Genomic DNA, 26,783 nt, shown 5'->3' with positions numbered 1-26,783 from the left:
ACATAAGAAAGCAACAACAAATTCTTCTCTAGAATACAAAACGTGTTTGTCTTCTATGAAGTCACTGGAAGTTCACCAGGAGGAAAGTTTCTCCCACAGCAGTTAAGGTGAACAAAAGTCGTTCTTTGAAAGAGCTGTCAAACATTTCACTGATTTCCTCTCTCAACTCCCTCAGCAGAGGTACTGTGGACTTACCACCTGCATTCAGAATTCTCTCAAAAAGTTTACTCCAGAAATCACTGTCAGGGCTCCTAAAACAAATAGAGCAGTGTTCAGTGGAACAGTATACACACACAAAACATACCTATCAAGGTCTCCATTTATATTCAGCACTAAACATCCTGAGAGAACCATGCCTGAAATAATAATTTCACTCACATGAGTAAATATAAAGGAAAAACTAGGAATGTATTGTTCATTTTATATGTATGGACCCCATTCTCTTTCTCCAATAAGTTTCTGGATAGTAACTACACAGGTCTAAACCAACTGTTTATACAGTTACCTCTTCTAGTATACCTGACCACTACCACCATTCACACTAAACCATGGCAGTTTTAGTTTAAAGGAATTATCAAGAACATTTTTGAACCAAACAACTTGGGAAACTCCTTTCATGAATAAAGGGCAGAGGTAAATATCATTTACCTACTTGCAAGCTAAGTTAACAGGGCAATATTAAAGGAAAGCTGCAAGAAAAATTAAAAAAAAAAAAAAAAAGAAAAAAGAAAGAGGTGGTTTAGAGCCAGTTTTGCTTCCTTTTTTCCCTGCCTTCCATCTGCCAGAGTTCTGTATAGATAATACTTTAGAGACAATTAATAGTAATAAATCCCCTCTCTCCCAGATGTACTCACACAACATCAATAAAAAGGTTAAGTGACTCATTTAAGTCTTATAAAACTGGTATTAGAACTAACCCTTTGTTCTTCAGTCTTGCTCTGCTACTGACTACTGAAGCACTTTTCTCCCTCGCACTAGGAGCTACAGTGGCTTTGAAACAAATTACCTGCCTCTGCTTTATCTAAGTGACTTAGAAAACAGCAGCAGCCAGTCTCAGAACGAATCCAGCCTGAACTATTACACTGGTAACTCTGCTAAAATAATTAAGTCAATGCAGAGGCAAACCAAGAAAAAATATGCAAGACTTGAGACCATTTTCTTTGTGGGATTAGATGAGCGAGAGGTGTAGCAGAGGAGATGAAGTGTTGCTAAGGGGGTGTAAAGAGTTCTGAGTGACAAAAATAGTCCTAAAAATTCAAACGCAGCTTCTATATCCTGCCTCACATAAACCTGCACAGATGAAGTTTCCTAAAATAATACAGTGGAAACAGAAAAAAATCATCATATCCATTCTTTAATACTGGTAAAACTCCTCCCCTGACAAACAGGCTGTCAGCATTATGCTCAGAGGTGAAAAAACCAACTTGATCAGAATTTGTATTCTACCTTCCCCTAAATCTCTACCACAATGTTTCAGTGTTTTCCATTCGTTCTGTCACTTTTTGAGTGGGTTCCTTTTTATTGAGGGCCATTGACCTTGGAAGAATAATTTTACACTCTACCCTGCAATTCCCAACTGCTTTGGTATTTTGCTGAACTGGTAGTACAATCAGTAGCTCTTCCAGTCATTCTGCTATATTTACATTTGTTTAATACTTAAAAATAATTAAGTCCTTTTAAAAAGCTTTCTTAAAAGGGTCATGGTTGTTGTATTTAACACCAGTCAGCCTTCTAGTAAGAAGCCCTCTTTCTAGTTGTCAATACATGAATTCTCAAAAACTTTTTTGAGGAAAGTTCTGTCAGTACAATCTTTGAAAAAAAAAACCAAACCAAAACAAACCACCAAACTCAAATGAACCTCAAAGAAGCAAAAAAAAAAAAAAAAAAAAAAAAAAATCACTTTCCAAATGACTTAGAGAACTTTGAACAGAAAGGACAAAAGTAATGTCATCTTTACAAAAGTAGGAATACTAAAAGCAACAAGAAGAAGAATCCTGTGTTTTAATGGGTGTCACCAGCACGTGTGGCTGTATGCAAAGGATGAAGAACAAGATTCATCTTCATCAGCTGACTCTTCTCCCAGGGAATACTTAATTGCAGAGTCTCTTCTGGTGGATGAAGGTTCCCTGCAGCACTGAATTTGCTTGTCACAGATTACTTGAAAGCTTCAAACTGACTAGAGGAAGTGTCATCAATCAATAAGAACCAGACACACTAAAAGATCCATATGTGAATGGAAACAGATTCAGTGCAAATTCCTTATTCCCACATAATGAAACGCCTCATTTGCACTGTTGATATAAGACTTCAGTACAGTGTGTAACTAAAGCACCTCTGCAGACATTTCTTGGAATAACTGATATTGAAAAGTAAGTATAGATGATGAAAGCTAAGTCTGTAACACTTTCAGAAGCAAAGCAGAAGAGAGGGTGGAAAATAGGAATTCTTTATTTGCAGTCTGAACTCCCAAATTATGAACTGATGCACACAGGTGAGCGAGAAGCCATTACAGCCTGGTTCCAGCTCCACAGAACTCATGCCCAGGCTTTACCTTCTTCCTGCTGTGGCTCCTTTAGCCCTCCACAGGTCTCACTCCTCAAGTCCCCCCTCCAAGCTCTACCTCAACCCAAAATCCTAATTTTTTCAATCCAGCATCCCCAGCTTTGACTACAATTCCTTTCCAATTGACCCCTCCTCTCCAAACTCCACTGAGAGACAGCCAGCCCTATAGCTCCCAACTCAGACTTACTATTCCTCCTGCTCCAGTTATCCAGACGGTTATTGATCTTTTTCCCATATCCACATCCTGATCAGGTCCCTGACACCATGTCCCAACCTTCTCAACTCAGGCCTTATGTAGCTTCATCTGCAGCAGCTCAATTTAATCTCTTGCAGAATTAAGGAAATTATATCATAGTAGAAAACCAGATATATATGCAGTAAAGAAAAAAAAAAAAACATTTTTTCCTCTGTACACAGCTTTAGGAGATGGGATTTTTTCCAAAGGCTGAATACAACAAACTGAGAGATGTAAGCAGTACAGGTTGCTAGGGAACTGGACAACTCCCACGCAGTAGTAGGTTTTCCTAAAGCAATGGTCCTAGGAGTGATCCATGATCCTGAATCAGATACCTGCCCAGTAATTGCTGTCATGAGTGCAGAGCTCTGGAAAATCTTTATGAAATGCTAAGGCAAAAAAATCTGCAGCATGTGCCTAACAAAATGAACAAGTGTTCAGTCTAAGTACAAACAAAGGGCACAGGAAGGCAGAGCAGACTTACAGCCTAAACACATGGCTAAAAGAGAGCAGTAGAATTTAATACCTGAGACAAACAGCAGCTTCCAAAAAGCAGCTATTTGAAGACTTGCATCTTAGATGACAGTTTTTAATTATTTTCTTTGCTGTGCACATGTACTGCTTCTACAGCTGTTACAGCCTGCCACCAGAGTCTTATTAGAATGAAAAAAAAAAAGCAGAAAGCCAAACGAACCCATTTCTGAAGCAACATACTCATGGGATCTTTGCCTCCCTCACCACCCACCCACTTAGAAACTTCTCCAGGCTTTATCTGTAAGGTGCAGAGAGATTAAGGCAGTCTCATCTGAAAGGAGGGAAAAAGCAAAATCATCTCAACTGGACTATTCATATTCAGCTTAAAATTGTCTCCTACACAGCACTGAGGCTACCAGTGAACAAGTCCAACAACTTCACAATTTCAGTCCCCACAAAACTACCTACCACTTTTTGGCAAAACCAGCCCCAAGTTGTATGTTGTAAGCTCTGAAGATAGTACCACTATAAAGAAAATGAAGTTAGTTGTCGCTTCTTTGCCAGCAGCCCCCCCTGCAAAAGGACTTACTCTGATAAGTTTTGGCAGATTTTCCAGATGGAATTCTCCTGATAGACCTGGATATGATCCCCAAACAACATCAAATGGACTACATCTGCAATGCCAACCAAGTCTACCTGTAATCACAACAAAGATGACCAAGTTCAATGTCTATCACTTTCTTCTCTTATTGCTTTCACACCTTTAAGTCTGAACCATCTTTGCACCAGAATCTTCCAGAGACCTGTTAAGCAGGAAAACTTCAAAAGGTAAAATTCTGTTTTCATTGTAGGTTTCTAAATAAATACACTAGTTAAAATCACTGAACAGCACTGCTAATCCTTTCACTTAATACCAAAGATTCCATCAGATGTAAAATTCTCTTTATTCAGTATTTATTGATCAGAGCTTTCCATAGCACCTGCAAATTTTAACTTAAAAAAATGGGTTTTGTAAAGGAACACAGAAATGAAGATATCCTAGAAAACAGAAACTCACCTGATAAGGAAGAGAACTTTCTGCCAGAAGCTGTTGTCCATGAGGAGTCTGAGCTGTGGGAAAGTTGTAGGGCAAGCTGACTTGAGGCAGTACCCTCAAATCCAGACTGTGAGAGAAATCCACAATCTTCAGAGCATTTGGCACCTCCTCATCAGAAAATGCATCGCAGATCCTGAGCAATGGAAGCACGTGAGGCAGGAGACGATCCAACAAACTTCATCTTTTTTTTAGAATTAAATTTAATAGCACAGTGAAGGTGAATCTTAGCCATGTCAATGCTCCCCTCTGATGGCTGCTGTCAGAACTACTGCTGCAAGGGCTGCCCTGGATGGCAAGGGCTCACAGCAAGGGAACTTAAGAGTGATACTGCTGTCTCTGCAGTAAGCAATATGAAACACTAAAGGATTGAGGATGATGCTGTTTTCATATTTGTAACAGTTATCTGAAACACAGTTTGTGGACTGTGGGAAGAGTGTGATGCCTTTTCACTGGTCCTGAAACTATGAGCCAGACACAGGTGATAAAAAGGGGTTACCTTTATAAGGATCCTTATGGTGCACAACATGCTGGATGAAAAGCACCAAAGATGCACACATAACATAAAGCGGATACAATTTTAATATGTTTAGCAAATTAGCATAACTGAGAAGAATACCCAATTAGAGTCATAGATGATGAGGTAATTCCTCCCTGGTTCTACCCTTTTCTAACCCGCCCCCCTCCCCCTTGGATAGGAACTAAACTTTGTTTATGAAAATGTGTCTCGAAGAGCTGGTTTTCAACCTTGGCTCCTACAGAGCCTAACCTTGGACCCCAGGGCTTGGAGCTGCTTTTTTTTTGTCTTTCTGTCTAATAGAGTAAGTAAAATGCTAGCTATGAATACAATACTAGGCTACAGAGCTACAAATATATATATATATATATATATATATATATGTATGTATGTATGTAAAGAATATAGAGAATAGGTAAAAGCAAAAAGGCAAAAATCAATTTGGCATCAGTGTAATGTTTTGCACTTCTCCCTCTCCTTCTAAATCTCAGAATACTTGATACAAAAAATAATTAAGCTTGATAATACTTCTACAAACTTTTCCTAGTCTACAGGTGAGGGAGGAAAAACAGGAAGGGCAGGGAGGAATGTTTCTATCGACAGCTGCCAAGCCAACAATATCCACATATCACAGCTCTCACTACTATTCTTACATACTTGTATGCTGTGAACTTATTTTGTAATTTATACTATGCACTTGTCCTTTTGCAATATGAAAACCCCCAAACCATTATCCTAACTTTTTGGCAGTTGTTTGTTTTGTATTTGCCACAGAGAAATCCAGCAGGAGATATCCAAGTCCATCAAGCCACTATTAGATCAGTGACTTCCAAAATAGGATGCAGCACCCTAAGGGATGTGTAAGACAACCCATTGCAGGATGTGAAGAAAATATTAATGCTTGCATAGTACAGGTATGTAATTTATAAATAATTATAGAAAGAAGTTACAATAAAACAAGCACAAAGAAATTATAAGTAAAATACATTGTATGCATGTTAGATGACTGTAGGCTCAAAGTAAGTTTAAATTTAATAGCTATTTTTAACCTATCAGTGATAACTAAGAACAGCCCCAGTGAATTTATGTAATAGAATTATATCCGATTCATTAGACATTCTGGTTACTGCCTTCCCACTGATGCCTGAAGTCTTTAGCTTTTAGGTAATCTTCATGTATTTGCAGCTTTGTAGACTGTTAAGTGCCTCGGTGTAACTTCTAGTACTTTGCCACCTTTCTTCCCACAGTGAACAGGTGCTTATTGACACATTCCTAAAATTCTGTTATGTCTTGCCTGTTACTTCTCCAAGGACATTTTATTTGGCACCACGTAACCACAGGCATAAAAAAGGTAGGGTAGGAGGGCAGAACCCGGGATGGGAGATTACCTAATCAACTGCTCCTCTAATTGCCCGATCTTACCAATTGTAAGGATCTAATTCTGAGCACTGTTTTTCGCCATATTGGGTACCTGAAGGCTTTCAAGTAAAGGTTTGTTTTTATATTATCATTCTAACATGGTCTGGACAAGTTTGTGTTCTATTTCCAGGCATCACCACTCTTAGTTCATAGATCACATTCTAAGGGATACGTGACTTTGTTAATATAACATGGGAAAGAGCTTAAAGAAGAAAATTAGGTCTATGCATCACGGTACAAGCTGGACTGCAGAGGAAGCTGGACACTTTGTTTAAGGGTACCTGGATATTCCAGTCCCACCTGTTGTACGTCTTCTAATTTTCTGGGCTTCAGATATGTAAAGCCAAAGGCAAGTTAGGAACCATATTGAGTTAGCGGTCCAGAACCTTGGTAAAGCAGAAACTTAAAAACACAGGCAACAGCAAAACTATTTTGTTGAGCATAAGTTTTACAACATCAATGTATACTATTTCTACAGGAAGGTTTATTCCTAAATCAAGTGTTTTCACTCTTATCAGAATACACTGGAGCCTAAAAAACCTGGACTGAAAAACCAGTATATGTTTTGCCAGTGGGCAGGTTCAGCACAAGAGGCACAGAAACCAGTTTAAGGAATAGTGTAATTTTCTATAATGCAAAACTGTAAAGAATTACACAAGGAGAAGCTCAGCAATGCACCTCAGCATTGCTACCAAAGATTGTCTACAGGGATTGAGGTAAAGTACCAGTGACCCTAAGACTTCACCATCCTCCAGGGCCACACAGCAGCTGGGGACCCCTGTGGCAGCCAAGCACTGGAGAGCCCCTCCCGGAACTGAGAATTCCTACAGGTGTGTCCACCCACAGGCAAAGAAGCTTCTGACTGTGCTGGGACAGGGCCCAGCTTGGAGAGGGTGCAATGAACAAGCTCACACAACTTTCAGTGCGGGAACATCTGGGGTCAGCCTCCTCCTGGGTTCCTCCCAAAGCCTGGCCAGGGCTCAAGGAACAACCTAGCGAGTTCCCTTTGCTCCTACACCCCCAAAACCCAGGTGTGGCTTTATCTGGTTTCTAAATACAGGAAGGTGAATACATGTTTCAACAGTGAGTGGATGCATCGATCATATTGCTAATGATACTTTGTTAATAAGTGAATACAAATACAACATTTGGTTGGGAGGTTCAACTAGAAGTCAGCTTCGGCTCAGGGCCTGTTTTTCAGGCCTTAGTATTTCAGTACCCCAGCTCAAGGGTAGAAGTTACAGCAGCACAGGAGCTGTAGCTGAAATGACTGTTCTGTACCTCCCATATTCATAGGAAGAGACAAACCTGTCTCCCAGAAACAACACCTCTGGCCTCAGATCTCCATGGACAATCTCTGCTTTGTGCAGCTTCTCTACCACATGCAGAAGATCATGAACAACCAAGAAGAGGATTTCCTTTGTGATGAACTTACGGTCACGGAGAATATCCTGAAAAGAGAATAAACATCTATCTCTGTACCCTTCTACTTTAGATTAGGTGAAATATTTATAGCTGACCTTTTGTTTCATTATTCATCTGTACAGAGGTAACGGCCCCACCCTAAATTTAGTGTAATCAGATTTTGCCCATGATCAGCCCAGACAGAATTACAAGAACAGTAAACTGTTAGGAAACATTATTATTCAAAATTGGACAAAAGATCAGGAGGGGGAAATTGAACTGAGGACTGAAATCACTATTGAATTTCAGTGGTATTGCATGCAGCAGTTCAAAATGCACTTCAAGACTTAAAGTGTTAATCATTCAGCAAGACATTAAATGCTATGACCTTGCTATAGCTGACTGGAATGTATTGAAAGAGGTCAAGTTAAACAACAGCTTTAGATGCCAATCTTGCTGTGGAATAACATGTGGTTCTTGGCTCCAGTCCTTTATGACTCACAAAGGCAGAAAATGTGAAAAATTGGTTCAAGATTGTCTCTGAGAAGCACATGATCTATGAATGAGAAACCAGACCCAACTGAGGCATTAACAGACAGCCGTGATTTGTACACAGATAAAGACCAGAGCATCTATATTGCAGGATTAAACAGGAGCAGCTCTTCAGCAATGAGCATAGCACCACCCCAAACTCACTACTGGCACCCAAGCAGGAGTTTGCTAAGAATTGTCCTTGGTTTGTCTGTACTGACCCTGAGCGTGAAGCAATTTGTATCTCTGTGCACAATGGCACAGCCATCCTGGTACAGGTAACAGCTGCAATTCTCACTGAAGCTCTGGTCAAAGTCAGAATTCAAACGCTTCTGTAACTCAAGGGTGATATAAAAATCCCAAGGCACAGGCTGAGAATACACCTACAAGAAGGTACATAAGAAGAACATTTATTTTTGGAATAAAGTGAAAATTGCTCATCTTGATATTCTTCTCATCCTCTTTTTTTCTACTCCCACTTGACCAAGGAAGACATTTTTTGCAGTCAGAAACTTTAATCTAGATCCACAATTAGGAAGAGGACTTGAAGTAGCAAACTTCATGCATGGAATTCAGAAATTAGGGGTTTATATTAATGGATGAGATTTTACCATTTCACACTTCTTGTACAATAACCATCATGCATGTTACCTTTATTGCACATCCCTTTGCATACCACTGGAAAACGCATCGAGCTGGAATGGCAAAGAATATCTTGTATTCTTTATTGTTCCAGTATTCCATTTTGATGCAGTAAGTCTCATTTCCTGCGATGAAAGCTTACATTCATGATCTGTCACAGTAAATAGCTATTCCCAAGTCATTCCCCACCTGCACCACAAAAAACTAAGAGGGTGAGTATGAACCATAAATCAAACCCATCAGAACACAAACTCTGCACTGCAGAGTGTCTGGCACACCTACCCAGCTCAACATCTTTCTTGACCTCCATGTGAGGCAGAGCTCCAGTCTCCAAGTGAAAATCTGGAGAAGCAGATGCTAGCACAGAATCTAAAAGCTTTTCACGCTGTTCCGGGGTCCACAGGAACTGAGCCACATCATCCGCTAAGAAAAAAAACAACATGAAGAGATGAGCTGAAATTACGTTAGCTTTCTGCAACTTGGTTATATCTGTCAGTAAAAGTAACCTGGATACTGGAAGCTTTCAATCCACATTCTGATTTACTACCTCTTAGCAAATCAATTCATCTCTTTCCAATAGTTCTGGGAAGTCAATGTGACCCTTGTCTTTATAACTGCCTTACATACCATTATCAGGTCTCAAGGGTTCTACTGTAGCATCATGCAAAATGCATCTTTCACAAGAGACAAAGCTCTGAATTATTTCAGCCACAGCAGAATTCAAACTCATGCTGCGAACCAACACTCCTTTTTTTAAATCCATGCCCAGAGCAAGTGATCAGTTTGGGGTTTTTACATTATGGGGTTTAGGGAAATTTAGTCCTTTGATTACAGCAGAGGTTTTATGTAAGAAAACGAAAACAAAGTTGGACTCCAACTCTGCTGGTCACTGCAATGTTAAGAACTTAATGGCTTTTTATCTCCTGGAAGACACCTAAGATAATTCCCTGTAGGACTGGACTTAATTTCCTTCATAACAGAATATAAGGTCATTCAACAGGCAAGGTGATCTGTAAAAAACCGATGTAGCCTCAAGTGTTTACTCTGCCTGATCATTTGAGATAAAACACAAGAACTAGATGGTCTCTACTGCCTTCTCCCAAATGCCATTCTGTAATGAGAGAGAACATTTACAGTACACAGGTAAGAACCAGAGTATCTACTGTTATACCCATACTTATTTGAAAAGCAGTGCAGTAAGTACGGCTCAGGAACCAATTCTGTGAAAGCAGATCCAGGAAACAGAGTAGGTTGGAGGCTACAACGTGTTCCAAGCTTTTGCCATCACAAACCTAGGAAATTTACTGGCATTTTTTGCAGGAATAAACTAACAGACATCTGAAGTAATTTTCATTCTTTACACAGTATTAAGAATTACTACATCCAGAGTGAGAGCTGTAGTTCAAGGGAGATGTGCATAAATCAAGAAACAAAGCAACAGGAAAGATCCAAAGTTTAAGAAAGGACCATTAAAATATCTGAACAAACGCTTTCTTTTTTTTTCTGAAGAGATTTTTTGTCTTGCTCTAAAGATTAGTACATATGAGAAAAACAAGTCAAAGATGCATCCAAAATATTCCAGCTATTTCAGTGACATCACTTCTAATTGTATTTTCATTCCAGGTCCCAAGCATGCTTCATCATAAAGTAGTCTGCAAGCACATGAGAACATAATTCTCCAGAGTAGATACACTGCAAATTTTCAAATACGCAATTCTAAGCACCATAAACCAAAATCAAAGGAGTTAAAGCAGGTTAAACAATTTGAAAATCATCATTCAACACAAATCTAATTCCACAGGCCAGATTTTGATGGCTTTTTGTGACCATTTCTAACTGTAATCTAAATATTTAGAACAGAGAGAAATAAGGGCCTTTAACTAGAAGAAAAAAAACCAAAGAAATTGACTATTTAAGTACCAGTACTGTTTTCCCTCAATAGGAATAAGGATAATACTGTGAAGCAGCACAACAGCTTACAGCATAGTTAAAAGTGCAGATTTAAACCAAAATTATGCAACTTGCACTAGACTCCAAATTCATATTCATCTTTTTCAAAGTAGTAGCTTATCAGCACATCAGGAGACACACAGTATGATTACAGAGAAAAAACGAAGACAAACCAAAATAAAGCCATCTTAGAAGTTATTACTGCCATTCAGTTCAAATTTTTAATTTTGGAATTTGATCTTATTGCTCCTACAGACTGCCTGCTTTAGTACATTAAGTAACTTCTCTGTCACCTTAATATTGACATGCTTTGGATGCTGACAAGCATTCTGTACTGCACCTTGCTGCTGCTTCAGACAAGGGAGACAAGTTCAGTCACAACTCATAGCAATGGGAAACACACAAAGCACAGTGGGATACAGGAAGGACAGAAAAAACCCCACTTTTTGTCACAGCTGCGAGTTATTAGTTGTGAATGAAATTCAAGGTAGTACTAACCAGTAACATTTCCACCTCCAGAATCAGTAACCACTTCAGCAGGCAAGCTCTGAGCCAGATCCAGTTTCTCAGTGATCTGCAGATATTTAATAGCAGACATTTGTGTAACAGAGGACAGAGAACCTCCTGAGACTGAAGAACCTGATGAGCGAGTATCTTCCAGGCTTGCTTCCATGATTGGGCTGTAAATAAAGCCATCAACTACTCAGACTTCCCAAAGATACAAGTAGTAGATAATGTCAACCCAGGCACTAGGAGAGGATACTGCTCACACCCAGATTTAATTAACATGAAGAAATTACTTCCCATCCCTAGCAGAAAGCCAGTAGTCATGTCAAAGCTTCATTTCAGTTTTGATGATTGATTATACTCAGAAACTTAGTCTGCAGATGATTTTTTTAATCTTCTCTTCCACCAAATCTGACTGCTACAACAGAAGACATACAGAATATTTATCACTCCCTTTGCTATAAAATTTCAGTGCTTTCAAAGCAGTGAAGGGTTTGGTGGAAAATAACTCCTCCTAATTATAATCAGCACAGTTTTCAAGGAACCTCCCAAGTAAAAAACACCTTCAGCAGGGTATACACGTTTACACACTAACAGCCAGAAAATCCAACTCAGCTCTAGATTAAGAAACTCCCATACAATAGATGTTTTTTCTTCACAACGAAAAAATGTTGTTTGCTAGTTTTTTGTTCTCTCCAACTTCTTAACTCTGTAGAAGAACTAAACCACAAACACTAAATGCATTTTATATAGTCAAAATAAGTGCAGAAGCCTATGAGTATAAAAAGAACCAGTGATTCTGCTTGTCATGTTTGATAATGAAGACAGAATGCATTTATTAATTTCTCTGCAAGTTATTTTGTTAAAAAACCTTGTTGTTAAGTCCCACAGCAGTAATGCTGAAAAGCCAAGTGGGCTTGCTATTACCTCTTAAATCTGCTCAAGGCAGAGTGGACCCTGAGCTAAAGAAATGGCCCTCCCCAGTATATTCTGGTCTTTTCAGAAACTCCTTCCTTAGCAACACTAAAAGCACAACTGTGAAAGACATGCAGGAGGAGGGGTTGAAGGTCCTTTACTGTTGATTACCTCAGTTTTTTTACACGGAGAGCTTCAGTGTACGCTCCTTCACACACCAGCGTCTCCTGATTCAGAGGTGCGCTCTCGGATTCTGGACTGTCTTCCTTCAGTTCACTCTGCGAGAAAGCAGGAGCTGGGACTCTCTGAGCTGCCACCCCATGAAAGGGCGTGGAGGCCAGGTGGGCAGCCCTGTTGAAGTCACACGTGTCTTCTGGGTTAGCACAAAGGGTGTTGTTCTTGTAGGAGCCAGTCACAATAGCATCCTCAGTCAAACGTTCAATTCCATTCAGCTCATCCTGAAAAAAAAAAACGAGAGACAGTGAAAAGGTTGTAGACTTTAAGACAAATTTTTCTTTATTTAAAAGCTGAACATTTCCCTTTCTTCCACTCCACCACCTTCCAACATGAACAGGACACTCAGTCTTCATGAATTCTACTTATTATACAATCCCAGAGTGATCTGGGTTGGAAGGGACCTTAAAGACCATCGAGTTCCACCCCCTGGCCATGGGCAGGGACACCTTCCAGTAGCTCCAGGTTGCTCCAAGCCCCATCCAACCGGGCCTGGAACACCTCCAGGGACGAGGCAGCCACAGCATTATAGTTCCAGTATAATCTCATCATCACCCCGTTCAGTTACTGCCATGCCAGACAGCAGTTTAGAATCCTTGCTTTTTAGATGTGATGCCAGTCCAGCCTAGCTCGGTCTGACAGCAGCACAGGCTGTGTTGGTGTCTCCTGGGCAGGAAATCTGCTGTGGGGTGAATTGTTTCCTTACACAGGCTGCTGCTGCTGCTGCTGCTGTGTTTTCCTTGGCAGTCAGAGAATCCACAGGCTTACGAACAGCGAGAGGTTGACGGGCACTTTTCTGGCTACGATCTGCTGAACAACTAAGAAGAAGTTACGGTCAATTACAAATGTGTTAGAGCAGCTTCCGATCTCCAACACATTCCTCTCAAGAATTGAAGTCTATTGATAATTTCAATCAACTAATTTCTACTACAGAACTACCAGTATGCAATAGATACAGCTCTCCAGAACGAAGGAGGTCTATAGAGCAGCTTAAATAGTTCCAGGTTGAAGATGAAGAAGAGGAGAGTATTTCCTCATCATGGACTCCCAGTGAGGAAATAAAAAATACCCATATGTAAACAAAACAAAATGCACACCCCCACACACCCCTGCAAGAAACAGTTATTTCAGCTGCTACACAAAGTGCTTTGATACTTCGTTTTCCTTCCCTCTGAAATCTAGGTCTTGAATAATTCTACCTTATATTCTGATTTGTCAAAGTAGAGGATTCATCAAATATAGAGAAAAATGGAGCAGCAGCCGGTGGGGGAAGCAGACCTACATCTGTAAAGAAAAACCAAGAGGCTCTATCATATCCACAGTTTCTCCAAAATAGCATATCCAACACTACTTAAAATGGTTAACACCTTGTCTTAAAAGTACTGCTCCTAGCAGGCAGTTACAGAGCTGGCATATAAAGAAACCCATTAAAACAGGCTTGGGTTTGTCACATTAATGAACCACGCATTTACCACCATATTATGTGAGCTAACGTGCTGGTTTCACACTACGCTTCAGAATTTGTACCTTTTTTTGCAAGGCTGCCCTCATTTCTCTGTTCCTCCTCAGAGTTTACAAATGGATTTCCACTGTGGGTATCTGGGCACACATCAGGAGTCTGGATAACCTCTGTCAACAGCAACAGAGTCAGGTCGGATCAGAAGTAAATTTCTTCAGGATGTGACCTTCCCAACACAACTTACCAAAATCAAAAATATACAATTTCTGTCTGTATTCCTCTACCAAAACCTCTAGGGGAAAAGGACTTAAGGAAGTATCAATCTAATGGTAGCATTAAACTCTTCTGAGATTTTAGTAAGACTGCAAACATGAAAGATGGAAGAAAACTTTCCAGCTGCTGAAAGGAAAATGCTCTTCTGCTTGGAAGTTCTTTCAGATAGTGACAGTTCTCAGACCTCAGATGCCCCATGTTGTGGTCAATATGGTAAAAGGCACTACTAGCACGCACACTGTCATTCTTCTAATCCACCTAGGCTTTGGGTTTTACTTTGCTGCCATCTCGGTACTCCTAGAACACTTCCCTTTAACCAAACCTTCTCCTTGACACTAAAAAACTTGACTACTTACCCTCAGAACAAGATGGTTTCTGTAGTTGAGTATCTTCATAGACCTGGAACTCACTGTGAAAAACAGAAAAGAAACAAGTTTGTATTCTACAGACGTTCACAAAACGTGAACAAACCCTGTAAAAACGGTAAGCCAAGATGACAAGTGCTACTTGCAAGAAGTTAAGATCCCTCAGACAAATAATCAAGCATATGGAGAAAGAGCACACATCCTGGTTACAGGCTGATGCCAAGGCTTTATTCCATTCTACCTGCAAAAACAGGCTGTTAGTGATCCATGTTACTACTTGTACCTAAATATCCTCACAAGTCTTCTCACTGCTGGCTAAAACCCCCTCTATTACCTTTGTGACTGAGGCTGTCTCTCCCCATATCCTGTTGCACTGGAAAAAGTGAATGCTTGCATTCCCGAAGGCGCCGAAGCTCCCGTTATCTCTGCGGCCTGTGGAAACAAAGCCGCACTTCGATTCTACAGTGGTGGAAGCGCAAACCAGGCAAAAAGGTTCCAAAAACATGATGATAATGTCACGTAGTCATTAAAACCCTGATAGATAACAGTTGTCTTTAGCCATTTTTATTTATACTTAGCTTACCTGCATGAAGAAAGTCCACTTTCATTGCATACTGTAGTTAAATGCATCATTTACTCTTTGCAACCATATATAAATTTTAACAGGTAACTAAAGTCTCCTGTGAAGGACACGTAAGCAGTTACATAGCTTACAACAAAGTCACAACTGTTTCATTATTTAAAGTATTTACTATGAAGGCATTGTTTTGGAAACGGGGAAGCAAAGGAGAGAGAGAGAGAATATACTTTATTAGTGAAGAATCCGGTCACAGGAAGTTTAAAATGTGTTAGAAGAATATCAGATATGCTTCCTTTTGGCTTTCTTGGGTACTTTTATTTAAAATTGCAGCTACTTGGAAAAGAACAGTTAAATCAGAACAATACCGGTTCATGCGATTGTTGCTGCTTGTCACCTTCTTTCCTCTTTAATTTCTTTTCCAGCTCCTCAATTTTCCTTTGTATTTCTTCCTTCTTCCGTTCTATGGCTTGTATTTCATCTAAGGAAAAAAACACCTCTAAGGCCCAATGCGTATTTCCCATACAGTCGGTGGGTACAGCCTGAATTGCCAAGGGACCAAAACTTCTGGCGGTCTTTCCCTGTCCCACAGCTTCCATATAAAGCTGTTGAATATGTTACTGGCTCTGTACCTCAGAGCAGTTAAACAACTATCCCAGTAGAAAAAGAGAAGCAGCTGCAATAGAGACAGAAGCAAATACACTTTTATGACTCCATCTGGAAAGCCTTACTTGCTTCAGCCCACTTTGAAACATACCTTCGTCTTTCTGTCTCGCTTTCTTCCTGTAGATTTCAGCTCGGATCTCTTCAAAAGAGAATTCGTCAACTCCAGCATAAACTTTCTCTTTGCAGTACATCACCATCTCTTTCTTTTCCTGAGCATCCTGCTGGTGATGCTGCACTCGCTGCAGCGGGTCCTCCTGCTCCTCAGGTTTGCGAGTACTTAACACACGGTTTATGCTGGGCTCAATTTTGCAGGGAGTCCTGAAAAAACATGATTTTATTACTTGGGCTTTGTGTACTTCATTGTAGCACAGAAAAGCAGGCACGGGAGACAACTGGGCTAATTCCAGGATCTGGTTTTGGAGTAGTGCAAAGACATTCTGTTCCGTGCTTAGAAAAATACACAAGAAAACTGGAATGAGTAACAGCAAAGGCCAGCATACTACTCAGAATTGTCTGATAAATAAATAAAACAAAACCAACAACAAAATACAAATCCAACCTGAACTGTTAACAAGGTCGAGTCAAAAGCAAATAAAATTCTTATGATGTCTGAACTGCCGTGCATCCTGAAGCAGGACCTGTTCAATTTAGCTCCATCGAGCTGTGTGACCACAGGCGTGACAAGTCCCTAAACTCTGGCTTGTAGGACAGTTATCTGGGAGCAAAGGGACACAGGACAAAAGGCACTTAAAAAGGGAAGCTCTTGGGCCAGATGAAACCTCCATGCTAATTTCAGGAGAGAGGAAGCAACACTGGTACACCTTTACCAAGACCAGCAATCCAACCGCCTTCACCAGGATTAACTCACATCCGGGAGTGATCATGGGGCAAACAGGTGCTCTTAATGTTTGAGTTCTAAAGCTTATTTTGGGGAGTGTGGGGATTCAAAATTAAGATCACAAGAGGGTCCTTCTGCCCAGAACTCTGGACAACAACTGATGGCAGGATTTGCATCACATTTACAAAGTTTCAGCACAACACTTTCAGACTATTTGGCAGGTGACCATGGCAGCATGAGGAAATGGATTCAAAGGCAGAAAAAAAAAAAAATCTACTTTTAAGATTTCAACGACATAATCTAAACCTACCTACCAAGTCTCTGCCTAAGTTGCTTAAAGCTAACTCAGCACGGTGTTCAGCTCTACCCACTCCTTCCCTCTCCCTGGTATGAAAAGCTGCTGCCTTCGGTAAGTAACAAATCCTCATCCGAGAGACGGGCATGCCAAGAGGTTTAACTGTGTGGCATCACTGACTTTCAGGAGAAAGAAACAGTCTTAGACAGGAATGCAGTTTTTTACCCATTCTTCAACTAAACCACGGCAGAGCCTTGGTCAGAGCTGTTCTGCAGTCCACACGCAATCCATGCTGCCCACCACCCCTCAGCATTCCTTGATTCCATGCAATTCAGAGCTGTGGGAACTGTCTGTAATATCCAACAGGCTTTTCCACTTCTCTCTCAGAAAGAGCCTGTCTATTCCCTAGCTGTCATTAGCCACAGAAAGGTAGAGCAACCTTGCAAAAGAATGCGTTTTCCTCTGCTCCAACAAAACCACCCCATCTCCCGGGATTTATCAGCATTTCAGGGAGCACTGTACAAGCAGCACACTCACTCCTCCACAACCTAAGCAACACTGTTGGCATGGCAACTCTGATAGCTTATTTCAGAAGAAAACTCCAGCTATGCTGAGCACAGAGCTCCCAAGATAGAAAAGAACCAGCCACAAGTCTGCCTCAATTTGGGGCTGCTTCACAGCAAACAGCACCCTAAGACAGGTAGCTTGTGGTTTTGTGTAAACACACTGAGTGAAGTGATTACACTAATTAGCATATTTAAATACGATCTAGGCTCCCACATCATCAGCAGCTCTGAACACGTCCCATGTCCTTATGCAACCTCTGCTGAAGCCTCTGTCATCAAGCTGTGGCACTAATTGCTTCCAGGCTGGCAGATTTTTAAATTCTTGTAGCTCAAGAGGCTTAAGGACTTGGCAAAACAACTCTGAATTTTAGGAAGCGGCTTTGAGAATTCCAAATGCAATCCCCCATCTCCAGCTCTTAGACTCACATCATTTGTGGCTGAACTGACTCATCCACATAGGGGGTGAAACTGGGCACTGGGTGGGGCACTTCCATGCCAGAATTCACAGTTCTGCGAGGACGCTGCGGAAGGAAAGGCAAATTAAACTTGACGGAGACTTTTCCAAGATCAATTCCCTTCTCACACAGTCACAGCCCACCAGCTGAACACTGGCACCTAAAAGGCAAGGCATGCTCCTCCTGTGTGCCCTCATCAGCCCCAGCTTCTGTTAGTCTGAGGGAATGTTATATCCATATCCACGGATATATATACATACTATCCTGTTATCCCAATATCTTATTTAAATTAGACATATAAATGCCACGGTCCTCATTTTACAGCCAAGATTGTCCCAGTTCGTTGATAATATTCATTCTCCTGTCCACCAACAGCCTCCAGACTTGGGGTGGGTTTTTTTTTTCCAATTTTCCCATCACAGGCCATTTCAGCACCACAAAAATCCCTTAACAGCTCCTGAGGTCCATTAGTTAAGGAGAGGAGGTGGAATTTAGTCTGACAACACGTTACTCTCATCTGCCTAGTTGAATTCTCTGGCACTCTTCAGCACAAAAAGAAAGTTATGTGGTGGGAATACTTCACAAACTCACTCCTCTTTTCCATCATTTCCCAAACTGCTTACTGAGCCATCTTGACACCAGCAATAAGAGAAACCCCTTCTTCCCTGGGCAGGTTTTAAGATCCCAGAGCATTCACCAAAGGTTATTCTTGCACTGCCCTTCAGTGGAGGGGAATTAAACATCCTCAACCCTTCTGCCAGAAACAGGATATTTTATTTCATTAAATCTAAGAAATTTCAGTAAGGCGGGAGCAGAGAGAACTCTAAGGGCAGACATTAAAAGAAATATGGAAGCACTCAGAGATCAGAATGAATGTGTCAAGTAGCACAAAGAGACTGAGAAGTTTTATATTAATAATTCTTCCTCTCATTCTTCTCAGCTAAATTAAACCTGTGATTTACTAAACTTGTCCATTCATTTAACCAAATTGCTTTCTATCTGAAAAGAATATTCCTGGAGTTTCCCTCCATTTTAGCCTGGTTGCATCCTTCCCTCATTTGAGGTTTTGTTACTAAGCTTCACTTACAACAGTGTCCATATTGAGAAGATGAAAAGATTTTTCTCCTCTTGATGCCTGAAGTCTTTAGCTTTTAGGTAATCTTCATGTATTTGCAGCTTTGTAGACTGTTAAGTGCCTCGGTGTAACTTCTAGTACTTTGCCACCTTTCTTCCCACAGTGAACAGGTGCTTATTGACACATTCCTAAAATTTTGTTATGTCTTGCCTGTTACTTCTCCAAGGACATTTTATTTGGCACCACGTAACCACAGGCATAAAAAAGGTAGGGTAGGAGGGCAGAACCCAGGGTGGGACATTACCTAACCAACCGCTCCTCTAGTTGGACAATATTGGCCAGATACTCTAATTGCCCGATCTTATCAATTGTAAGGATCTAATCTGGGGCACTATTTTTCACCATATTGGGTACCTGAAGGCTTTCAAGTGAAGGTTTGCTTTTATATTATCATTCTAACATGGTCTGGAGAAGTTTGTGTTCTATTTCCAGGCACCAATCTCATGACTTTCTAGTGTTCTTTTCTGAGCTACAAAGAGCATGGGAACACTGGGGATTATCTGAGCACCTATGAAACAAACCTGATCTCACAGGATTGATTCCCTTCAGACAATGCCTTGCATCACTTCTCCAGAACAGCCTAAGCACCTGTAGCTCAGCTGCTTCTTTTGATGTTTAGTTTAAGCCATTGGAAGCTACTTTCTGTGATCCTATTGTCAGGATAAATATTCCATTGATACAGCAGTTGAATTCTTTTGATCTCCGCTCTTCTGTTTTCCTCACAAGCACTTCAAAACAAGACTTGCAGAATGCTGTACATGGCTTATTTTCACAATTCAGGCAACAAGTCCTTCCTTCAGCTCGTATTTTCCAATATAATTTAACTCTTATGCTTCTTCCTTACAGGTTTAACTAATGCCTGGCTTCTCTCCCATTCCTTGGCTAATGCTTTCCCTCTTACATTCCTTTTCTGCCCTCCAAACAGTTCAGCAGGCCACCTCTGCCAATTCTTACGGTTAGCAAGAATTTCAAGTCCTTGATTTTAAAACTCCACAGAGTTTTTAAACCTTATTCTAGCAATATCAGCTTGCTAAACTTGAATAGAGTATGCATGGCCAGGGACTCTCCAGAAGGAGAGCAACTCTTCACAAGGGCATGCAGTGACAGGACAAGAGGGAATGGCCTTAAGCCAAAGGAGGGTGGGTGTGGATGAGATATTAGGAAGAAATTCTTCTCTGGGAGGGTGCTCAGGCACTGGCACAGGTTGCCCAGAGAAGCTGTTGCTGCCCCATCCCTTCAAGTGTCCAAGGCCAGGTTAGATGGGGCTTGGAGCAACCTGGTCTAGTGGAAGGTGAAACCAGATGATCTATAAGGTCCCTCCCAAGTCAAACAGTTTCACGATTCTATGATTAAATCTGTATTTACAATAGACACAAACCACAGGCAAGGGAGAAAGACACGACCTCTGCCTCAGCGATCAGAAATCATCAGCTTACACACACCTTCCTCTCTTTTCCCAGTCCATTTCGAGCCTCCTTACCCTGCCAGAGTTCCAAGGTCCAGCACTCAGTTCGTTCTCCTTGGCCCTGGGAACTGGAGGCGCTGGCCACGACTGTGCTGTAAGTGTAGGAATCTCAGGTCCAGACACAGAATTTTCATCAAACACAGCAAAACTTGGAGTATTGGAAAGCTGCAGAGAAGGCAGAGGCTGGCTGTTTGGGTTTATGGCTATAAGGAGAAAGATTTAAGTCAATTAACCTTCAACTGTCACATTCAATTGCAAATTCCACGTTACCGAGATGAAACTCCTCCAATAACAGGTTGTTTCAGCTCTGGAATGTACCTTTAACTGCATCTCCCACACGACTAATGGGGGCTCTCACTTTTTTCTTCCCTCTGCCTTTGAGATCTGCCAGTGAACTTCTCTGAGGCTCTGCAATTTCCAGCAATCCCATATTGTCTCCATCAGGACTTTCCTCAAGTGCCAGTAGTGTCTGCCGAGAAACACGGGCCTGAAACTGCCTAGAAAAAAAAACATTGGAGAACTTAGCATAACCTTCCCTACCCCAGGAACTGAGGGGAAAATCTAAGTTTGTCCCTTACTTGTGATGAGCCTGGAGTTTTTCCAAAGGCTCAGCCTTGCGCTGGAGCCCTTCCTGGAATATCAGATCTGCTTTCCTGAAGCTCCCCCTGGCCTCGAGCGCCTCCGCCCAGGTGATGTAGAGCAGGGCCAGCGTGGTGCCGATCTCCTGGCTGCGCAGGTAACTGTACAGATCCAAAGGCTCGTTGCAGCAATCGCCCTGAAACGACCCAAGTATGCCAACAATCACACGGTACTGCAGAGGGTTCCCAGTCAAAATCTGCATTTCAATGCCCCCAGCAAGACTCCACTGATTTCAATACAAATCTGACAGGAGCAGCTGTAAGGCCAGTACATAGCATTTTATCATTTCTTGTTTGAATCTGAGGTAGTTCAGTGACTGAATTACACCATATTAGTATTCCGGAGAACAGCTATTTTAGCTTCAGATGAAGTATAGCACATTCCTTGCCAGTTTTGGAACTGGTAAATTAGCTCAGCAAGCTAAAGCTGGGGAAAAGCTGCTTTGAAAAGATGTGGACAACAAAAATTACAGCAATGGAGAGACAGGGCAGGACCAGAACACACTTAGCTTGGTTTAGAGTTTAAAAGTATGTGGATAGAAGACAGCTAGACGCTAAAATATCTGGTAGGACAGATACATTTTAGATGATGTATCTTTAAATTGCTTCTCTTTCTCCTTAAATAAATATTTGAGCTCTATTTATTCAAGGCAGCTTTTCCAAAACAAAAACTTCTTGAGCTTGTAGCTGTCCAAAGTGAACAACCCTAAAAAACAGTCTGGAAATGAGAAGCAGAATTCAAGAGTAATGTGTTTGCAGGAAAGTACATCAAATATTGCACCCATTGTACAACACTGTTTGACTCTTGTCACAAAATCAACTTAGCTGTATGCAGACAACGTGACAAGTCCCAAGGAAACGCAGCCCCCAAGAGATGTTCCTGAAACACTCACAAACTTGAGCCAGAGATTAAGATAGCGAGGATCTTTGTAGTATCTCTGCTGCCCGTGGAGGGCTCTCACTGCTCTTTCCAGAACTGCTGCGAGGTTGCCATCCTTGCCACCCCCAGGGAAGGTCTGCTCTGTCCACTTGATGTACCTAGACACAGAATGTGTTCATAGTAAGTCAGTTCTTAATAAGCATCTGTAAAATACAAAGAGATGAAGAAAAAAATAGGCACAACATTGAAACACAATATAACACTAAAAACCAATTATAGAACTTAGCTTTTAATGAGTTTCTTATTAAATTAGAATCTGTTCCCCTTGCTTTTACAAGGATGTCTGACCATTCAACTCTTTTTTCTGAAATAAAGGGAAACTTACCGCTCCCACACATCCAGAGGATCATCTCCAGAGTAAAATCGTATTTCTGCTTCAAACTCCCTAAAAGATAAAATTATTCATCCAATAAATACATTTGTATCACTATAAATTTCTTGTACATTACAAACTAAGAGTTATTTTATTAAAAAGCACAGCGAAATCTCTATACTGTTTGCTGTTTAAATGCTTCATTGCAAACATAAAAAGTTGAAGTCTGTACTACACAGCACCTGCAGTGACTAGTTCTAAAATCCTAGAGTGTGATAATAGTATAGAGATCAGTTACTAGACTTCTTTTATGCCTTTTTTAACGCCTATTAGATTAGTACAGTTAAAGAAGACATAGATAAAATGAGCAGGAGGGAGGAAGGGGAAAGGAGCTGCTATAACATCACTCACTGTTTTTTAAGCTGCACAGCTGTGTGGCTGGAGGAGTCCTGCTGAGCCAGCGCCTCCTGCAGGCTGGACATCACCCGCCCCTGCCTGAGGGGCTGCACATTCTCCTTGCTCAGCTCCCACTCGTGGCTGCCCTCCTGGGACATGACCACCTCTCCTTTAATCCTGCGTTTAACAAGAAATGGACACCTGTAATGCTGGGTACTGACCCGAAACCTGACAGAGCCGGCTTTCCTCAGCTCATTCGTCCCCGAGTTTTCTGTGCAGCCAAAACATGCCGCTCAGATGCCCAACTTTTAGAAGGATTTGGAGGTTTAATTCTCCTCCACGGGAAATATATGTAAAAAGAGCCAATCTTCACAGTGAAGAACTGCAGGCAGGCGATGTTAGCAGGAAAGGCCACTAAGATTAACCCATCTCCCTCCCCAGTGACTGCTCTCTTCCCTGCTCCGAGACCCCCACCTTCCTCACAGGGGCTAGCGACGGGTGCGCTCCGGCCAGGGGGAGCCTCAGCGAGGCTCAGTCGAGCCCCTATGGCTCTTCACCAGTTGCAGGAACCGCTGCAGAAGGCGGGGGACACAGCCGAGCCTCGACCCCTGCGGGGAGGCGGCGGGGACTCCTCGCCGGCACCGAGGGGAGGCGAGGCTGTTGGTTCCCCGGGACGCACCGCCCCACGCCCGAGACCCCGCACTGTCCGGGCAGCCGTGCCAGGCAGAATAATACGTCTCAGAGAGCCACAGCCGCGCGCGCCAAGTACCTCATCCCCTACAGCCCCTCACGGATCCCGCAGTCCCTCCGCCTTACACACCTCACAGCCCCTCAAGGACTCCCACAGCCCTCCGCGCCCTCACGGGACCCCACAGCCTCTCAGACCCGTGCGCCTCACACCTTATAGACCCTCAGGACCGCCTCAGCTCTCAGCCCCTCACAGACCCCACATAGCACCTCACAGATCCTTCACAGCCACCCAGAGACGCCCACAGCCCCACACACCTCACAAACCACAGCCCCTCCGGGACCTCCGAGCGCCTCACAGGCGCGCGCACCCCACAGCCCTCAGCCGCACACACCTCAGTAATCACAACGGCTTCAGTCCCGTGCACCTCACAATTTACAGCCCCTCAGCCCCACAGGAATGCCATAGCCCACCCCCAGCCCCTCAAGCCGTACGCACCTCACGGCTCCTCAGCCCCACAGGGATCCCACAGCCCCCCTCAGCCCCTCACGGATCCCCGAGCGCCTCTCAAGGACTTCACACCCATCAGCTCCGCGCACCTCACAGCCCCGAAGGCCGCCTTAGTCCCTTATGGACCCCACAAACATCAGACCCGAACACCTCTCAGCCCCCCACGGACCCCACAGATCTCCGAGCGCCCGTCACGGCCCACAGCCCCTCAGCCCCCCCCGACCCCACCGGTGCGCGCCCCTCACGAACCCACGCGCCACTCACGGACTCCACAACCCTCAACCCCGCACACTTGAAAGCCGCTGCGGCCGCCTCAGTCCCTCACGGACCACACAACCCTCAGCCCCGCGCATCTCTCACCCCACACCGCCTCAGCCCTCATCCCCTCACGGACTCCAAAGCACCTCAGGCCGCCCCAGCCCCGCGAACGCCCCCCCAGCGGGACGCACCGCACACAGCTCGCAGCGGCGCGAGCCGCCCGAGCCACCACAGGACCCCAGCAGAGCAAAAGCCGTAACGGCGGCACCGCCTCAGAATTCAAACCTCTCCCACCTCCCCATTGGCTGCGCCCAGTCCCACCTGATCGGCGCCGTCCTGCGTCGCCCCGGGCCATCACGGGAAATGTAGTTTCCTCCTCACCCGCGGCGGCCCGCGGGGAAATAAAAATAATTTTATAATTAATGCCCTCACAGTTAATCTCATCCGAAAGGCATACTCCTGTTCCTGCTCGCGTGTGTTCCCGCTCTTTGCCTCTCCTAACTGCTGGCACCCGCCGATTCCCCACGTTATTTCTCTGCCTTAAATTCTGTTATTTTTCCTGAGGTGCTCACTTCCTGCAAGTGGCGTGTAGTTGTGCTTTGGTGTCACAGAAAACCTCACTTTTTGGGTATCCCTGGAAAATACATAATTTGACATGCCCAAAAGTGGTTCCCAGAAGAGTATGGCTATGTTAATGTGATGCTCAGTCCCATTAATTACCTTCTCTCTACAAGTATAAAAGGAACCAGTGATTCTGCTTGTCATGTTTGATAATGAAGACAGAATGCGTTTATTAATTTCTCTGCAAGTTATTTTGTTAAAAAACTTTGTTGTTAAGTCCCACAGCAGTAATGCTGAAAAGCCAAGTGGGCTTGCTATTACCTCTTAAATCTGCTCAAGGCAGAGTGGACCCTGAGCTAAAGAAATGGCCCTCCCCAGTATATTCTGGTCTTTTCAGAAACTCCTTCCTTAGCAACACTAAAAGCACAACTGTGAAAGACATGCAGGAGGAGGGGTTTAAGGTCCTTTACTGTTGATTACCTCAGTTTTTTTACACGGAGAGCTTCAGTGTACGCTCCTTCACACACCAGCGTCTCCTGATTCAGAGGTGCGCTCTCGGATTCTGGACTGTCTTCCTTCAGTTCACTCTGCGAGAAAGCAGGAGCTGGGACTCTCTGAGCTGCCACCCCATGAAAGGGCGTGGAGGCCAGGTGGGCAGCCCTGTTGAAGTCACACGTGTCTTCTGGGTTAGCACAAAGGGTGTTGTTCTTGTAGGAGCCAGTCACAATGGCATCCTCAGTCAAACGTCCAATTCCATTCAGCTCATCCTGAGAAAAAAAAAGGAGAGACAGTGAAAAGGTTGTAGACTTTAAGACAAATTTTTCTTTATTTAAAAGCTGAACATTTCCCTTTCTTCCAATCAACTAATTTCTACTACAGAACTACCAGTATGCAATAGATACAGCTCTCCAGAACGAAGGAGGTCTATAGAGCAGCTTAAATAGTTCCAGGTTGAAGATGAAGAAGAGGAGAGTATTTCCTCATCATGGACTCCCAGTGAGGAAATAAAAAATACCCATAGAAACAAAACAAAATGCACACCCCCACACACCCCTGCAAGAAACAGTTATTTCAGCTGCTACACAAAGTGCTTTGATACTTCGTTTTCCTTCCCTCTGAAATCTAGGTCTTGAATAATTCTACCTTATATTCTGATTTGTCAAAGTAGAGGATTCATCAAATATAGAGAAAAATGGAGCAGCAGCCGGTGGGGGAAGCAGACCTACATCTGTAAAGAAAAACCAAGAGGCTCTATCATATCCACAGTTTCTCCAAAATAGCATATCCAACACTACTTAAAATGGTTAACACCTTGTCTTAAAAGTACTGCTCCTAGCAGGCAGTTACAGAGCTGGCATATAAAGAAACCCATTAAAACAGGCTTGGGTTTGTCACATTAATGAACCACGCATTTACCACCATATTATGTGAGCTAACGTGCTGGTTTCACACTACGCTTCAGAATTTGTACCTTTTTTTGCAAGGCTGCCCTCATTTCTCTGTTCCTCCTCAGAGTTTACAAATGGATTTCCACTGTGGGTATCTGGGCACACATCAGGAGTCTGGATAACCTCTGTCAACAGCAACAGAGTCAGGTCGGATCAGAAGTAAATTTCTTCAGGATGTGACCTTCCCAACACAACTTACCAAAATCAAAAATATACAATTTCTGTCTGTATTCCTCTACCAAAACCTCTAGGGGAAAAGGACTTAAGGAAGTATCAATCTAATGGTAGCATTAAACTCTTCTGAGATTTTAGTAAGACTGCAAACATGAAAGATGGAAGAAAACTTTCCAGCTGCTGAAAGGAAAATGCTCTTCTGCTTGGAAGTTCTTTCAGATAGTGACAGTTCTCAGACCTCAGATGCCCCATGTTGTGGTCAATATGGTAAAAGGCACTA

General features: G+C 42.6%; 1 protein-coding gene across 1 annotated transcript; it reads right to left on the bottom strand.

The window, feature by feature from the left end:
* Positions 1–61: 61 nt before the first annotated feature.
* BUB1B (BUB1 mitotic checkpoint serine/threonine kinase B) lies at positions 62–23,022 on the bottom strand (the record flags this gene model as incomplete). The annotated part of the gene is made up of 22 exons (XM_082282857.1): positions 62–251; positions 3,861–3,967; positions 4,329–4,500; positions 7,609–7,751; positions 8,457–8,618; positions 8,887–9,002; positions 9,160–9,300; positions 11,341–11,507; positions 12,421–12,707; positions 13,190–13,301; positions 13,683–13,767; positions 14,572–14,624; positions 14,915–15,012; positions 15,526–15,638; positions 15,915–16,141; positions 17,949–18,043; positions 20,593–20,780; positions 20,896–21,074; positions 21,156–21,352; positions 22,109–22,253; positions 22,481–22,540; positions 22,880–23,022. The coding sequence occupies 22 exons, from the start codon at positions 23,020–23,022 to the stop codon at positions 62–64; spliced, it is 3,180 nt and encodes a 1,059-aa protein (XP_082138983.1).
* Between the last annotated feature and the right edge of the window lie 3,761 nt (positions 23,023–26,783).

The sequence above is a fragment of the Coloeus monedula genome (genome assembly GCF_965178545.1).
Source record: "Coloeus monedula genome assembly, chromosome: 6".
Taxonomy (NCBI): Eukaryota; Metazoa; Chordata; class Aves; order Passeriformes; family Corvidae; genus Coloeus; species Coloeus monedula.
Note: the sequence above shows the minus strand (reverse complement) of the source record. Positions and strands in the feature narration are given on the sequence as shown.